This window comes from Lactuca serriola, chromosome 4, assembly GCF_051521515.1.
Source record: "Lactuca serriola cultivar US96UC23 chromosome 4, Lser_US96UC23_V15, whole genome shotgun sequence".
NCBI classification, from domain to species: Eukaryota; Viridiplantae; Streptophyta; class Magnoliopsida; order Asterales; family Asteraceae; genus Lactuca; species Lactuca serriola.
In genome coordinates this window covers 161,051,807-161,068,939 of record NC_136411.1, presented here as the reverse complement: position 1 = coordinate 161,068,939, position 17,133 = coordinate 161,051,807, and the positions used below count along the sequence as shown (strand labels likewise).

The window sequence follows — 17,133 nt, the reverse complement described above, 5'->3', positions numbered from 1 at the left end:
TTTAGCTATGATATTTGTGTTTAAAACTATGAATTGAATGCATTAAGCTGTGAATTTGTTGTTTAAACTGTAAATTGACTATATTAAGTTGCGAGTTTTGTATATTTAACTATGAATTAATTGTATTAAACTGTGAAATGATTGTATTAAAAATTTGAAGTTGATAATATGCTTTTGAATACATATATTTTTTTGTATTAAACAGTGAATTTTCTGTATTTAACTATGAATTAAAAGTTTTAAGTTGATAATATGTTTTTCTACTTGCATCTGTTGTAGATCTATATGATATAGTTTTTTTTGTTTGTTTTTTTCCTGTTAAAGTGTGAATTTGATGTTTTAACCTCTCATTTGTCTTATAATTTTGTTAATTTTAGTTTTAACTGCTATTAAGTTATGAATGTATATATATTTTTTGAATTAAACTTTGAATTTATTATACTATTTTGTGAATTTTCTATATTAAATTGTGTATTAATTGTAATAAGTGTTTTAAGTTGATATTGTTTTAAGTTGATAATATGGATGTGAATACTACTTTTTGTGTATTAAAATGCGAATTTAGTGTACTAAGCTGTCATTTTTGTGTTTTAAACTTTGAATTGATTGCATTAAGCTTTGAATTTTCTTTTTAAACTACGAATTGACTGTATTAAGCTGTGAATTTTCTATTTGAACAGTAAATTGACTAGATTAAGTTGTGAATTATGTGTATGAAACTATGAAGTTACTTGTATTAAGCTATGAATTTTGTGTATAAACTTTGAATTGACTATATAGAGAGTGTTAAGTTGAAAATATCATTATAGATGCATACTTTTTGTGTAATAAACTTTGAATTTTGTGTACTAAACTGAGATTTTTGTGCTTTAAACTGTAAATTGTCTACATTAAACTGTGTATTTTCTTCTTAGACTATGAACTGACTATGTTAAGCTATGAATTTTGTGTATTAAATTATGAGTTGATTGTATTAAGTTGTGATTATTTTATAATTTTTTGTTTTCTTTTGAAATAATGTAAATTTTATTCACGGCTTAATATATTAAATTCACAATTTAATATAATTTTGTTGTTAATTTTTTTTCTAAATATATTTATTTTTTGTGTTGTATAAGTATGTAAGAATATATTAGTTTTAATAATAATTTTGCATTAAATTCAAAAGGGAAAATCCCAGAAAAACCCTATATATTATAGGCCAATGCTTAAAAAAAACCATTATATTATTTCTTTGTTCGATTTAACCACTATTATTTCCCAAACCGTGTAATATATCTATTTTATTCGGTAAACCTAGGTTACCCGTTCTTTTTAGTGTACGTGGCATACGACTCCAATACATCAACTCCTTTTTCACCTCCAATCGACCATTCTGTAAAAAAAGGTTTGTTGAGGGAAAGCTTCGTGGAATCATCCGTAAAATTAGTGGTTAATCACAAGAAAAAAAAGGTAATCGACTTGAAATTCTCATTCACTTTGACTTTAACTTCAAATGTTTGCATTGATTCTTTAAGGAATCTTACTTTTTTTTTGTCTGCATTAACTCACTGTGACTTAAAATTCTCGTTCACTGTGACTTTAACTCCATAGATAGCATGTTTTATTTACTTTGCTTTTGTCTGCATTGATTCTTTAAGGAATCTTAACCAACAGCTATTGTTGGAACATCCCTGTGAACAAACCCAAACATACATAGGGCTACATCTTCTAACCTCTTACGTTTATATTCGATGTAATTGTAGGTTTTAGATGAGAAGAAATAACAGAAGAAGTTTCCCATTTGAAAGTAATATACTAGTGTTAATACAAATTGTTGTTTTGATAGGTGTTCAGGCGTGTGTTTCTGGGTCTTAAGAGGCTGATTTCCAACAGCTATGACTTTAACTTCAAATGTGGAAGTTGAAGTTTATATGGAGGATTTGAATGTAACAGATGATGAGTCTGATGGAGAAGAATATGTTGCTTCTACGATGGACAAGACAATATGGGATCCTTTTTTGAATGATTTGGTACAGGGAGAAGTGGAATGGCCTGACATATCATCTGATGATGCTGAATGGACCTTTTCAAATGAAGAAACTGACAAAGGAGATAACATAGGTAAGATATTTGGGGACCAATATCTTGTACACAACCCTAGGATACCTTGGAATAAAATGGAACCACACTTGGGGGAAAAATACGAAAGCCCAGAACAGTTCAAGCTTTGTCTAACAAATTATGCGGTGGCTAATGGATACCAATTGAGGTTGGCCAAGTGTGATCGTTCTAGGATATTAGTACGATGCGGTAAAAAAAGTGACGAGAATAAGTGTCCATTTAGATGTTGGGCATCTTGGATGGGGAATGAACTAACTTGGCAAGTGAAATCTTTGGAAAAGAAACATGTTTGTGCACGAAAATACAGCCTCGGTTCATTGATAACTCCGGGTTGGATTGCTAACCATTATCTTAATGACCTAATTCGCAACCCCAAAACGAAAGTCAAAGAAATGAAAGCTGACTTTTTACAGAATTATTCTTTAAAGCTTAGCAGAGGTCAGTGTGAAAGGGCAAGGGCATTAGCATTTACACTAATTGATGGCAAGTTGATTGATCACTATGCTAGGATATGGGATTATGGTAATGAAGTTTTGAGATCAAACCCAGGAAGCACTGTTGAAATTGGAGTCGATGTCAATCCGGATGCAAAATATTTCAAAAGAATCTACATTTGTTTGAAGGCTTTAAAAGAAGGATGGTTGAAAGGTTGTCGTAAGGTGATTGATTTAGATGGATGTTTCTTGAAAGGGAAAGTTAAAGGGGAGTTGATAGCTGCCATTGGTCGAGACGGAAACAACCAAATTTACCCCATTGCATGGGCGGTTGTGAATGTGGAAAATAAAGATAATTGGAAGTGGTTCATTGAGTTACTACAATCGGATATTGAAACAGTTGAAGGAAATGGGGTTACTTTAATATCAGATCAACATAAGGTAATTTTCTACTTTTTAGCAAATTTTGACATATTATAAATGACAAAATAGCCCTTATGTTATAACATCCCCTATAGACATTTTTGGACACTTTTTAGCAAATTTTGACATATTATAAATGACAAAACAGCCCGTATGTTAAAACAGCCCCTCTGGACATTTTTGGACACTTTTTAGCAAATTTTGACATATTATAAATGACAAAACAGCCCCTATGTTATAACAGCCCCTATGGACATTTTTGGACACTTTTTAGCAAATTTTGACATATTATAAGTGACAAAACAACCCCTATGTTAAAACAGCCCCTCTGGACATTTTTGGACACTTTTTAGCAAATTTTGACATATTATAAATGAAAAAACAACCCCTATGTTATAACAGCACCTATGGACATTTTTGGACACTTTTTAGCAAATTTTGACATATTATAAATGACAAAACAAACCCTATATTAATACAGCCCCTATGGAGTTAAAACAACCCCTACTTATGGCAAAAGAGCCCCTATTATATCAAAACAGCCCCTACTTATATTGTATATAAATACAGGGTCTTCTTGAAGCCGTGAAGGAGGTGATGCCACATGCTGAGCACCGACAATGTGCCCGTCATATTTGTGCCAATTTCTACAAACGTTTCAGTGGAGAGATTTATAAAACCTTGTTTTGGGAAGCTGCAATGTCCACAATAGATCAACAGTTCAAAAACAACATGGAAAAGATGAAAGAGTTGAACAATGATGCATATGATGATCTCATGAAAAGAAATCCTAAAACATGGTGTAGGGCCTATTTTGCAACAGATAGGGCATGCGAGGCTGTAGAAAATAGAGTATCTGAGTCATTTAACTCTACAATCGTTGTGCTAGGGGGAAACCGTTGTTAACCATGTTAGAAGAGATTAGACTTCATGTGATGGAGAGGTTTGATGCAATGAAAAGGAGTACAAATTCATGGAAAACTGTTGTTGCTCCAAAGATACTTATAAAGATGAAAAAATGGCACAAAAACATGAGGTATGGATTGTTTCCCCTTTACAAACTGGATTGTTCTGTAATAAAATGTAAAAATATTATAATAACTTTTTATATTCGATAGGAATTGGATGGTTATCCCAAGTGGGCCTCTATTGGAGGTTAGAAATGATTATGAAGGATATATGGTAGACTTGGCAAGTTGGACATGCACATGCAGACTATGGGTTTTGTCTGGACTTCCATGTGTACATGCATGCGCGGCTATAAACCATACCCACCAAAATCTCCTTGACTATGTAAGTGATTGGTTCAAGAAGGAAAAGTATCACTTGGCTTATAGAACTTCCATTATTCCTTTAAATGGAAGTAATTTAGGGGTTAAAACTCCATATGATAAGCTATAGCCCCCAAAAGAACGCAAGATGCCAGGAAGGCCTTCTGTTAAAAGAAAAAGAGACCAAACTGAAAAAAGACAAAGTATTCAACTGTTTCGGGTAAAGGAAAAATAAAGAAGTGTCACAACTGTTTACAAGAAGGGCACAACGCTAGGACATGCAAGAATGAAAAAGTTGTGCCCCCTCCTAAGGAAAAGAAACTTCCTGGTAGGCCTAAAAAACCACATTCTGATGAAACACCTTCAAAACGACCAACTACAAGTGGTGGGAGAGGAGGAAGAGGACCAACTAGGGAAAGAGGTGGAAGAGGATCATCTGTAGGTACAAGTGGTGGTAGAGGAGGAAGGTCACTTATAGATGAAATCTTTGATTCACCAACAGAAAATGAAGTTATAAACATGTTTGATAATTTTGAGGAAGAAGTATTTAGGGCTGAAATGGAAAGTGGAGAAAGTTCACATATGATGCAATTCCCTGAATCACAATTTGATGAAGGAGTTCCTATAACTCAAGATGATGGAGTAACTGGAACTCAATTTGATGTTGAAAATGGTAAGAAATAATTTCATTTGTATGTATTCTATAATTATATTAAATGTAATACTTTCATAACTTTTGCAGCTAATTGGGAAGATCAATCTCATGTGGTTGGCGGGATAGCAATTAATGTACCTATTATCCGTGAAAAGCTCAATCCAAGAAAGCCATCTGGATGAGGATGTAGGTGGAATACTAGATTTAGAAGCCGAAATGGGACACAAATCAAGTCTTTTGTTAATTTGGAATACTAGATTTAGGAGCCAAAATAGGACAAAACTCTAGTATTTTGTGATGAATTTTGATACTTGGAATCTAGTATTCCTATTCTTTTGCTATTGAAATGTAATTCAATTATGTCCCTTTAACAAGTTATGTTAACTCTTTTGCATTTTGTTCCATATTATTTGTTTTGCATTTTGTTCTTTTAACATGTTATATTATGCTAAAGACCCAAACCAAGGGCAAAATGGTCATCTCCAGTTTTATCTTTTTCTTTCCTGCAAGATAAGTTGTTTTGTTCCATTTTATTATGTTTAGAAACTGGTGTAATCTACCATAACGATTGTATTTTATATCTAGTAGCTAAAGACCTAAACCAAGGGCAAAATGGTCATCTCATGTTTTCTGTTTTTCCTTTCCTGTTTTTTGTTTTTTCCTTTCCTGTGAACCCGTAATCATTTCCACATCAGGGGCACTATAGGAATTTTTTGTTTTTGTTTTTCTTTCCCGTGACAGTCTTGAAACGTAGGGTAAAAATGGGGATTTCATTATGCACATGTGAGTTAAAAACACTCTGAAAACGTGTAATCGTTTCCAATATGTTTTCTTGTGTTTGTTTTCCTTTTCTGTTTCCCTGTTTCTGTTTTCCATTTCCTTTTCCTAATATTTTTTCTGTTTTCCGTTTTTACCCCTGCTCCAAAGAACATGTTCTTTTTTTTTTTTTTTTTTTTTTTTTTTGCTTCTAAACGCCTTGAAAAAGATTAAATAATGCAAAAATGGAAGCTATGTTTGTTAAAAAATTAAGTACTCATTAGCTACACTATTTGGTTAAAAGTTTATGATACGAATTTACTAAATATTGACAACTTGTTATTACTTAAAAGAAATCTCCCACTATTGTCTGTACACATAGTTTTTTCACATTATATGTGGCAATTAAACATTACCCATTAGCAAAAATGTATTTTTTTATTAATTCCAAGGATAATTACATAAAAAAGATAATTACATACAAGCATAAACAAAATAACCACACCAGAAAGATAGTTAGAATGTGTAGGGGATTTAAATTACATGGCTTCAAAATACATTGGTTAAACATTGATTCAAGGTACATTGCTTAAACAAGCTTGCAATACTTTAACACACCTAACCTGCCCTATTACATAATTAGCGATATTAAATTAACCTAACTTTCCATATTACGTAATTATAAAGCAAATGAAAATGCTAACAAGAACAATACCAAATAGCACCTTAACCATGAACATATCAATCTCTTTTTTTTCAATCACCTCTAGCTTCATCAATTTCTTCTGCAAACATATGTTCTCCTTCTCCAGTTCCATATTCTTCTTGGAAATGATCATATTATCTTTGAATAAATCCATATTCTCCCTATTCAACTCATTAACTTTACTCTTATACCTGTGAAGACCCAAATCCTCATCCACCCATACAAAAAATTTACAATCTTTTGAAGAATCCTAGAAAAAATGAAGTATTTGAGTAAACATTAGAGAAACGACATCAATCTTAAAGAATTTCGTATACCAGAGAATTAGGGCACCGAATGAAATGTCGGCCTGGGTTCTTCTTGGTCGTTGAAGTCCAGATCTTTGGATGTTCACCACATTTACAAAGTACATTTTTGTAGCTAGAAGTTGAGAAGGAAGAAGAAGAACCATATGATTGATCACCCATTTCAGTTGCACAACAAGAAATCAAAAGAAGAAGTAGAGGAACGCAAGTTTTGAAGAGAAGAATCGTCCATTTCGTTGAGGTCCAGATTTATTAAAACCCACGTCATTTATTAAATGACCGGTTGGTTAAGAGTGGCCGGTCACAAAACATTAAAACAATCAAGGTTAGACTAAATAATGGTTAAATTGTAAAAAAAAAAAATAATATAAGGGTTTTTTAAACATTGACCTATAATACATAGGGTTTTTCTGAGATTTTTCCAATTCAAAATGAGTGAAATAAATGATTTATTAGACTGTGAATATAGTATTTAAGTTATTAATGCATGACTTTGTTTACAGATCTGATTTAGAATAAAATAATGGTTGCGATGTTGGTACAGAAGGTTGGTGGCAGTGTGTGATGGTGGTAGTAGTAGAGTTTGAAATTTTGATTTCTTTGAGTTTGTGAATTATTATAAAATGGGTTGTATTAAGTTGTGAATTTTTTGAATTAAACTATAAATGAACTGTATAAACTTGTAATTTATATAAGTTGTGTGTTCAAATATGAGAGCATATAAGAATGAAAATATTATACTGCAAAAATTACAATTTTGCCCTTTTTGTATCGAAAAGAGAAAAAAATTGGATTTTCACATGTTTAATAAGAATATCATGTAAATATTTACTAACTAATGAGTTTTTAAGAAATTAACTAAATATATGTTTTCTATGAACCAATAAAATATATTATTAGATAATAGAAAAGTAAGATACTTGTGAATGTTCGAAGATTTATTTTTTAGGAGTTTTTCAGTAAAATTGTATAAAAAGTGAATTATGGTTTGAGTCACTAAAAATGACTATTTGAAACGTTTTTTTTTGTCATTTTTTCCTAACTCATGTTATTTTTGTATCATCCATTTTCTTATTTCACAAAAAAACATGGTAATAGTTATTTTGTTATGAAAATAAATCTCTCTCTTTCTCTCTCCCTCCCTCTCTCTCTCTCTCTCTATATATATATATATATATATATATATATATATATATATATATATATATATATATATATATATATATATGTGTGTGTGTGTGTGTGTGTGTGTGTGTGTTTAAAGGATGAGTTCAAAAAGTGCATAACAAAACAAAATAAACATAAAACCTAATAATCGAACAACCAAACCATTTTAAAAACCAACTGGTTGGTGTTAGGAAAAAAAAAATGTGTGTTTGGAAAAAAAATCTTGTGTGGGTAGAAACTAGAAAATAAAAAATTAAACTTAAAGAATGAACTACCTACCCAGTAGATTATCATGATTTCTGTCAATAAATCTAAAAAAAAAATATACATTAAAAGAGAGTGAAAACATAAAAAATCTCATATATAAGGAAAATTATGAATGGTAACAAAGGAAAGCAATTAAATAAAAAAGTAGACATGGCAACAAAATTCGAACATGGATCTGTCTACCAGATCAACAACTGAAACTTTTATAAATCTCTTAACAAATATTATAGTATATATTTACATATCAGAATTAATTTTAGGACACAAACCGATATCCAGGCCCGCAGCCATTGCCCAACTTGCCTCTTATTGGGCCGGGCCTGTTTTGATCATTCTTTGAAACCTCAAACCTTTGAACTCATATATACAGCCCAAAGTTTAGGTCTACACAAGCAATTAATAGTTTAATACTTACACCTTATGCATCAAAGGTTGTACGCTACACTAGATTTCGCTCTCATCTCTGAAGTAAAAGATCCTTGGACTTTTGTTCCAAGAATTTTCTAAACCAAAACCCTGTCGCCACAAACCTCTGTCCTCCCTTTTTCAAATCATTTTGTTTGTCTGTTGACCTTCAAAATTGTCGATATTAACCCCTAACATGAACTGGGTTCGCACCTACTTATACTCATACCCTTCAACCATCATTGCTACAACATTTTTCTCTCATGGCTCCAACAAAACCCATCTCATGGAAAACCGCTCTACTTGGTTGTTTCACAAGCAACAAGGTTCTCTTACACCCGAAGTCTCTTGTGTCAAAATCGCGTAAGTCACAGAGAATATGTATGTCTGATGTTAGCTCATCACTTTTCATTATCAATGGTGTTTCGGATTCTATGGTTGTGTGGGACCTTCACGAATTCACTCTCGCGGAACTTATGATGATTACACATGATTTCGCATCTAGTAGTTATCTTGGTGAAGGTGGGTTCGGAACGGTTCACAAGGGTTTTGTAGATGATGAACTTAGACCGGGTTTAGAGGCTCAACCGGTTGCAGTCAAGCTCTTGGATTTAGATGGTGGTCAAGGTCATAAAGAATGGCTGGTATGCATGAATAAATAAAATAATAAATAAAACTATTTTCTTTCATATTTTATGGGAAGTTGTTACTGATTTTAGGGTTTTTGTAATAAACTTATAGACTGAAGTGATGTTGTTGGGGCAATTGAGGCATCCACATCTTGTGAGGTTGATTGGTTATTGTTGTGAAGAGGAGAATAGGCTTCTCGTTTATGAATATATGCCAAGGGGTAATTTAGAGACTCAATTATTCACAAGTAATTTTCTTAATCTCTTGAGAGTATAATTTTTTCATATAGGTAATGGTTTTTGGAGTATCCGTTGAAAAGTGCTAAAAACAAAATGGTTTTGAGGATATTTTGCATTTTGTTTTGAACATTTTGCAGTGTCTTATCCGATTTTTAGTGAGTCTTGCTGTAAGCTATCCCGGTCTTTCTTTTTTATTTTGACATTTAAGAAAACAGAATAAAAAAAGATATATACCCCTAGAATGGAAACTTCGACCAATTAAGGGTAAGGAGCCCTAAACCACCAAAATGAAAGTAAATTTTTTATGAGAATCGAATAAAAATACATCACCCTTGCTAGGTGAAGTCAAATGTTGTTGTTTTAATTAAATAAGTCAGTTGTCAAATATATTGTAAACCATATACGTACTTTTAAATATAAGTATATATGTACATAATATTTATTATTATCTATAATTATATTTAAAACATATTTTTACAAATAGATATTTATATATTCCTTAAAATACATATATATATATATATATATATATATATATATATATATATATATATATATATATATATATATATATATATATATATATATATATATATATAGGTTAAGTTAATGTGAAAATTTAAACATTTTCGAGAACTCGTGAATTCTTAATACGCTTCACATATTTCAAAACGAACACCACCAGTGGACTGCTAGAGCCATGTCTAAGCCAGATCTAGGCTAAAAAAGGATTTGAAGAACATATTTTTTAAATGTTCGTATATGCATATTTTCTATTTTCTTCAAAACTTTTCAAAACAAATAGAACAAAGAGATTCTAATATCAACGTTTAAGAAAATCGTAATTTGAAAACGTCAAATAAACACAACAAATTATAAATGTGCATGCATGTATGTTCAAATGTTCTATATGCACATTTAATAAAAAGTTCATCAAACCTTTTTTTGAGTCTCAATCTGGTTTAGATACAGATCTATGAGTCCAATGGCAGTGTTGGATTCAAAATATATTGGCAGATTAAAAATTTTTTGAGCTTTTGTAATTTTGAAGTTTAAAAAAAGTGTCTCTTTTCTCTTTTTCTCTCTCTCACACACACACTCTCTGTTTTCTCTCTCTCTCTCTCTCTCTCTCTCTATATATATATATATATATATATATATATATATATATATATATATAATATACTCTACTAGAATACACTCTCATTCTTCTAGATAACTCATTTAATACTAAATTTCTATTGGTGCATTATAGCACACAATAGATATGAAAAATATTTGAACCTACCTCTCTCACTATATATATATATATATATATATATATATATATATATATATATATATATATATATATATATATATATATATATATATATATATATATATAATAAATTATTCAAATAAATACCAAAATAATTGCAAACTTACTATATTTATTTGTAAAAAGTTTATTTATTATTGAAAAAAATTGTATTATAATAATAATATAATAATAATAATAAGATAATATATAGTATTAAAATTCCACACATATGTGAAATACATTTTTTTTTTTGAACCGGCAAATACAAATATACTAATCTACTCCTAAACTAACACCTAATTCCACCTATATGCATCTGGTTTACAATATATTTAGAAAGGACGGGGTTATTAAAAAAATACAATTATAGGCCTAGTGGTAATGATTTCAACTAGTATGGATGAATTTTTGGTTTGATTCCAGATAAGTCCTTTTTTTTCATTTTCTCTCTTAATTTTCAACGAATATATTTCATTAGGAAGCTTCAAGTATAAAACTATTTTCTGGTTTAGCGACTATGGCGTTTTCTGTAAATTAAGTTAAAGATTCTATTCCGAGATTAATATTAATATAATTTAAGACATATTTAGTTCGCAGTCCCAATGTGAATTGTGAAATTGGCAAGTACTGCAAAAATGGTATATACGTCTTTTACGTAGTTTTTAGTAATTTTTTTGGAAAGAGTTTAAGAGCTGAAGCTATATTTTTCTTTTTCTCTAATTTTGTAAAATATTAATCAAGACTTTCTTCTTTTTATAAATTCAGGGTATTCAAGTTCATTGTCATGGTTAATCAGGATTCAGATAGCACTTGGTACTGCAAAAGGTCTCGCCTTTCTTCATTGCCAGGACAGACCTGTCATTTATCGCGACTTCAAAACTTCAAATATTTTATTGGCATCGGTATTTCTCTTTGTTTCTCTATCTTTATAATTTAATACTCCCCCCGTCCCAATATTATTGTCCACAGACAAAAAAACACACAGATTAAAAAAAACATTAATTACCATTAACTTTTATATAATAATAAAATGATAGTTTTGTCCTTACTTTGTATTTAATGTTCAATTAAATGTTTACTTGGTTAAGTAATAATGAGGAGGTATTTTGGTAAAAATGTTATTTATTTTTAGAAATGGACTAATATGTTAATTAACAGGATTATACTGCTAAACTATCGGATTTTGGGCTAGCGAAAGATGGGCCTGAAGGTGATGAGACGCACGTGAGTACACGTGTCATGGGGACACACGGATATGCGGCACCGGAGTATCTTATGACCGGTCATTTGACCACCATGAGCGATGTTTATAGCTTCGGGGTGGTTTTGTTAGAGCTGCTAACGGGCAAAAGATCGGTGGATAAAAAACGACCAAATCGAGAGCAGTGTTTGGTGGTATGGGCAAGGCCACTTTTGAAAGATTCAAATAATCTTCATAGAATTATGGATTCTAAGCTCGATGGTAATTTTCCAGTGGAAGGGGCAAAGAAGGCGGCAGCATTGGCTAGTCGATGTCTCAGCCACCGCCCAAAATGTCGTCCTACTATGACGGAAGTTGTCAAGACTTTGGAACATATATTGGAATTAGGCGATTTCCAAGTTGATTGGTTTGTGTATATTACTCATGAAGGAGAAAAAAGCGAACAAAAAGAGAAAAAGGAAGATAAAGGTGTTATTGGTAGTGGTAGTTCCGGTGTTGAGGAGAAGGTGGTGGTGGTTGTTAAAAAGAAAGATGATGAATGTTAGTAATTCAACCTCTAAATAGTTGTTTTATGTGTATTACTAGGGCCATATGTGAGTGTAGTCCATACAAATAACCACTCCCATAACCCGAACCCAAATAAAGCGTGGAATTGTTAAATTGTTAAGTTTTTTACTTTTAGGTAGTTTTTAAAGTCGTTGTTTATTGTGTACCAATTAAAAAAAAATTAATTTGTTACTACTAAATTCGTCTTCAAATGATGATATGTAACAACATACAAAAACAATAATAAGCCTGTGGAGAGTGGTCACAGCCAACCAATCGAAAAAATGTTGACGTGGTGGTGACAGTCAACCCACTAGACATTGAAAATAGTTATCACTACATAATATTCATTTTTTTGTGACATTATATTAAATAAAAAATACAATTTATAACATAAATAAATTTTTTGAAAACATAAAAAAATAAAACCACATTTCATTAATTAAAAGCAAAGAAATTTAAAACCTAAATTACTAATAAACATAAAATATAATAAATAAAACATTACACCACTTCAAACATAAAAAAAACATTAGCCATTTTTTTTTGTTGAATGTGTTTGTTTCTTTTGAAAGAGTTTTTGTGTTTGTTATGAAAAAAGTGTATAATATATATATATATATATATATATATATATATATATATATATATATATATATATATATATATATATATATATATAGAGAGAGAGAGAGAGAGAGAGAGAGAAAAAAAAGTTAATTAAAGTGAGTGATTTTTATTTATTTGTTTATAAATTTTCAATGGTCAAATGTGCCCATCTCCCAAAAACAAGTAAAAACAATTTCAACCAATCAAAGCTTCCGTCTCTTTCCGTCTCCCCACCCACACCACAACCAGAGCACCGACCCTTGGGGTGGTGTTCACGCGTCTTAGGCTGTGCCACCTCAACTTCACGCGTCTCCTCCTTCCCCATATCGGTCAACCTAAGTGTCGTTTCCAAAAGCAACAGTATGTCAGGTCAATTGATAACCTTTTTTCTCTCTCATTTTCTAGTATTTGTATCAAATGTTAGAGTCAAAGTTTGATAACAAGTCTTTTTATATTTTTGGAAAAAGTTGAAATACTACAAGCAACTATTGCTCGCATTTGATCCCTCGCCTACCTAGAACCTAATCCTAATCCTCTTTCCTCTCGAACATGAGAGTTTGATATGCAAACGAGTCACGAAAAGTGACATCCCTAGCCTTTGGTTGTTCTCGTTGGTCATAATGATCAATTCTTCCTTGAGCATTGCAACGACGCTCGATATTATATCGAATAAGACCCGCGAGACTTCTAAAGAAATCAACAAACACAAATCATCATCGTAACCGATCCATCTTGGCTACTAGAGTCGGATCGTGAATTGCTCTCTTTTTGCTTGGTTATCACTAACCGAAGGCACAAATAAACAATGATTATAACCATGCACAATGTAACGTCTCCAAAATATTGACATAAAATTTTGATTATTTATAGAAGAAGAATCATCAATTACTTGTTTAAATAAAACTGATACATTATAATCAGAGTATAAATCCAAGAACAAGTCAAATGCGGAACATAAAGTGTGCATGGCATGCAGTCAACCCAAGCTCTTCCTTTTGAAAACCGAAGTACCTGAAACATAAACTGAAAGCCGTAAGCACAAAACTTAGTGAGTTTCCCGAGATACCACATACCACACATACATAAATCACATACTGGGCCCCCGCCCTCCATTGGGCCTTGCCCGGTCTCGAGTCCCACTCGGCCTCGGGCCCCACCCGACATCAAGCCTCGCTCGTATTACAAATTTGTTATTCTCAGCCCTCGCCTGTCACTAGGCCTCGCCCACCAATCAAGTTGCTTTGGTGAAGGCAACCCAAAAGGACCATGCACCATCGGGTCAAGTACATACCAAAATAGTTATGGACTTAGACACTAATCCAACAGTCTCCCACTTGGATAAGTCTAATAACCATTCTGCGTATGACTTCATATCCTGATCTGCAATCGTAGCTCTCAAAGACGCTGTCACACTCTGATCTTATCAGTAACCATGTCCTTTAGATAAGGGATCATATATTCCTCCATTCTAGATATCGTATGAGATATGATTTCAAATCATTCTCTTTGTATTATATCTCGATTTCCGATTCATGACGACTGACTAATTGAACAAATCAAATTAGCCCTAGCCCGACCGAGCATTTACGTTTGTCATCACTAAATCATCGAGGGGCCCAAAGATATCGCTTTTATCCTTCTTTGGATAAAAGGAACGGATAAACTTTGATACAATGCTCGCTTGCACTCACTCACCAAATCACACACAACAATATGTTTTATAACACCAAGTTACTAGTGCGTTTTCATATTATCAATGTGTAACCGATTTGCAAGATACAACTCACACATCTCGGTTTCAAGAATATAAGATGTTATCATCTCACCAATCACTCGTGATACAATCCATGGAGTGATCCAAGTGAGCGTGGGTTTAATCCAATGCTCAAATTCATATTCATAAGCACTCATGAACGTTGCAGCAAACATTTGCTTATGTCTAATACTCTTTTAGACAATCCACAGACCAATTCACGACAATCTTCATTCATATCTACTTCCAACAGATGAACGACTGTGGCCCGTTCGAATTATTCGATTATTCTTAATAAACTCAATTATTCTGGAAGTCAAAACATGCAAATGTGAAACACAAGAATAATACTAATCCCATATGGCCTCAAACCTTTGAGCATAAATAAAACACCTTTTATTTATCACCATATCGATTACTCATTATTTGTCGTTTCGGGTAATCAACTTCTTACTTAGAATTATTACACTTGTCCCATGCTCTCAGCATGCACACAATGTTTACCTATGGTTCTAGATCAAATTGAACACACTTGCAATCATTCTCATTTCACAACTCCAAATCCTTTTTCATAAGTGTAAGAATATCAAATTCTTGCTACTTATAGATTATGCTAGATTCTAACATTCTATGCAACGATCCTTTCGTAATGTCACTGCACAAAAGTCACAAAGACTATTGCCAATGATATTACAAAGTCCTCTATCGGAGATTGTTACAAGACAATTCCATAGACGTGATGTCTCTTACTCAAAGTACATTCTTTGAACATCCTTTTGCATAAAAGTTTCTAATCTAGACATAGATTTTCAATATTCAATTCCCAATATGGATACATTTCCATATTTTTCATATGACAACTTATTCTTAATAGAATCTTGTCTATTCATAATAATGTCGATATGGTCCATCCAATATGGAAACATTTCCATATTTTCCAATACTATACTTCCAACTACTCACAAGCGACCAATCTTCGTCGAACTTTGGATTGTCCTTTGATAGTTGTTTAATTATTTTAGTAAAAACCGATTCTAGTCCTTTTTCTCTTTAAATGCGCTAGACATTTGGAAAAATTTAGAATGGTCAAACATTAAAGCATTTGCAATCTATCCTATACCCTAATCGTATGGGACACGACGCATAATGTTTTATTTGCTATGTTCTCAAAATTCGAATTGTGAAGAGGAATGCCGTAATCATAATCGAAATTTTAAGAACACACTATGTACCCTAGACTAAATTTATTAACATTTCTCAACCTAAACCTTTAGATTTGAAATGAAGCATGATATTCTCTCCCTTAATTATAGCAAAACAACTATTCCTTCCTTACAACTTTGCAAACAATGACTCTTGTTTTCTATAATTAATATTGCCAACTTGCAATACGTGCCTTAATAATCATACAATCATAACTTTTATGCTCCCATTATCATGATGATTATTATAAACATAACACTTATGCTCCTACTAGCTTCGACATGTATTCAGAAACAACTAACTTCCAGAAGAACAATACCTATTGAATTTCTTAAGTCCATGTTACTAATACTTAATGCTTTGATAATCTTTTATCAAGGCCTCTTAAACTTATACACCTTTGCCTTAGATAGTTCATATGTGTGTATAAACAATTGCCAAACCTCACAATTCAAATTATGGAAAGGGATACCGTAACCATAATCGAATTCGAGAATGCAATTTTACAATCACTATCTTCTTAAACTCTTTCTTAGTGAAAGCATTTCCTCACAATCATTTTCATGAAGGAGGAAATCTTATGACACTTAGATTTAAACGGTGTATTTGTTTATATCCATGTGAATTTGTCAAAACCAAAGTTTACGACAAATTCAAACTCATATGGATCGAACTTTCTTAATCTTGATTTCTTGCCTTATGGTAACACAACTGCCCACCATGTCTTCCAAGTAGTTAAGCAGCCCACCTTTTCCTATCAATGTACCTTTCATTGATTAAGGTGCTTTGCCTTTTATGAGAACTCATAGAACTCACATGCATAATTAACTCAATTGGATTGGCACGGAAACAAAATAATGTCATCACGATAGGTTGTAAACCTCAACTCGTGTGCTAGTGATGATCGATAAGGTCTATTTGATTTGTTCTTGAAACCTTTCAAGACCAATAAGACTCCCACTGACTCCTTGACATATAAGATTCTCTTGTCAACAACCATTTTTTGACAAAAAAATATTCAAGAGTTAGTGTAGCTTTTATCAAAACACTTCATAAATTGGTCCTAGTTGGTTTTTGTCTTATCCAAGACATCACAACTTTCCACATTTGATGAATGTTATAAACCTTTCTTAATACTTTTCACTTAATGTCACAAT

The 17,133-nt window shown here is 32.0% G+C and overlaps 1 protein-coding gene across 1 annotated transcript; it reads left to right on the top strand.

Annotated features, from left to right (window-relative positions):
* Positions 1 to 8,613: 8,613 nt before the first annotated feature.
* On the top strand, positions 8,614 to 12,542 carry LOC145100418 (EPD1-interacting receptor-like cytoplasmic serine/threonine-protein kinase). Its single transcript, XM_079037701.1, has 4 exons — positions 8,614 to 9,136; positions 9,234 to 9,369; positions 11,430 to 11,566; positions 11,823 to 12,542. The coding sequence occupies exons 1-4, from the start codon at positions 8,756 to 8,758 to the stop codon at positions 12,408 to 12,410; spliced, it is 1,242 nt and encodes a 413-aa protein (XP_078893827.1). The 5' UTR covers positions 8,614 to 8,755; the 3' UTR covers positions 12,411 to 12,542.
* The last annotated feature ends 4,591 nt before the right edge of the window (positions 12,543 to 17,133 follow it).

Bases quoted from the DNA above. Each gene is read 5' to 3' on its own strand.
- LOC145100418 (XM_079037701.1), top strand. From the start codon at position 8,756: ATGGCTCCAACAAAACCCATCTCATGGAAAACCGCTCTACTTGGTTGT. The intron at 9,137-9,233 runs GTATGCATGAAT...ATAAACTTATAG, and splicing joins AAGGTCATAAAGAATGGCTG to ACTGAAGTGATGTTGTTGGG. The intron at 9,370-11,429 runs GTAATTTTCTTA...TTATAAATTCAG, and splicing joins AGAGACTCAATTATTCACAA to GGTATTCAAGTTCATTGTCA.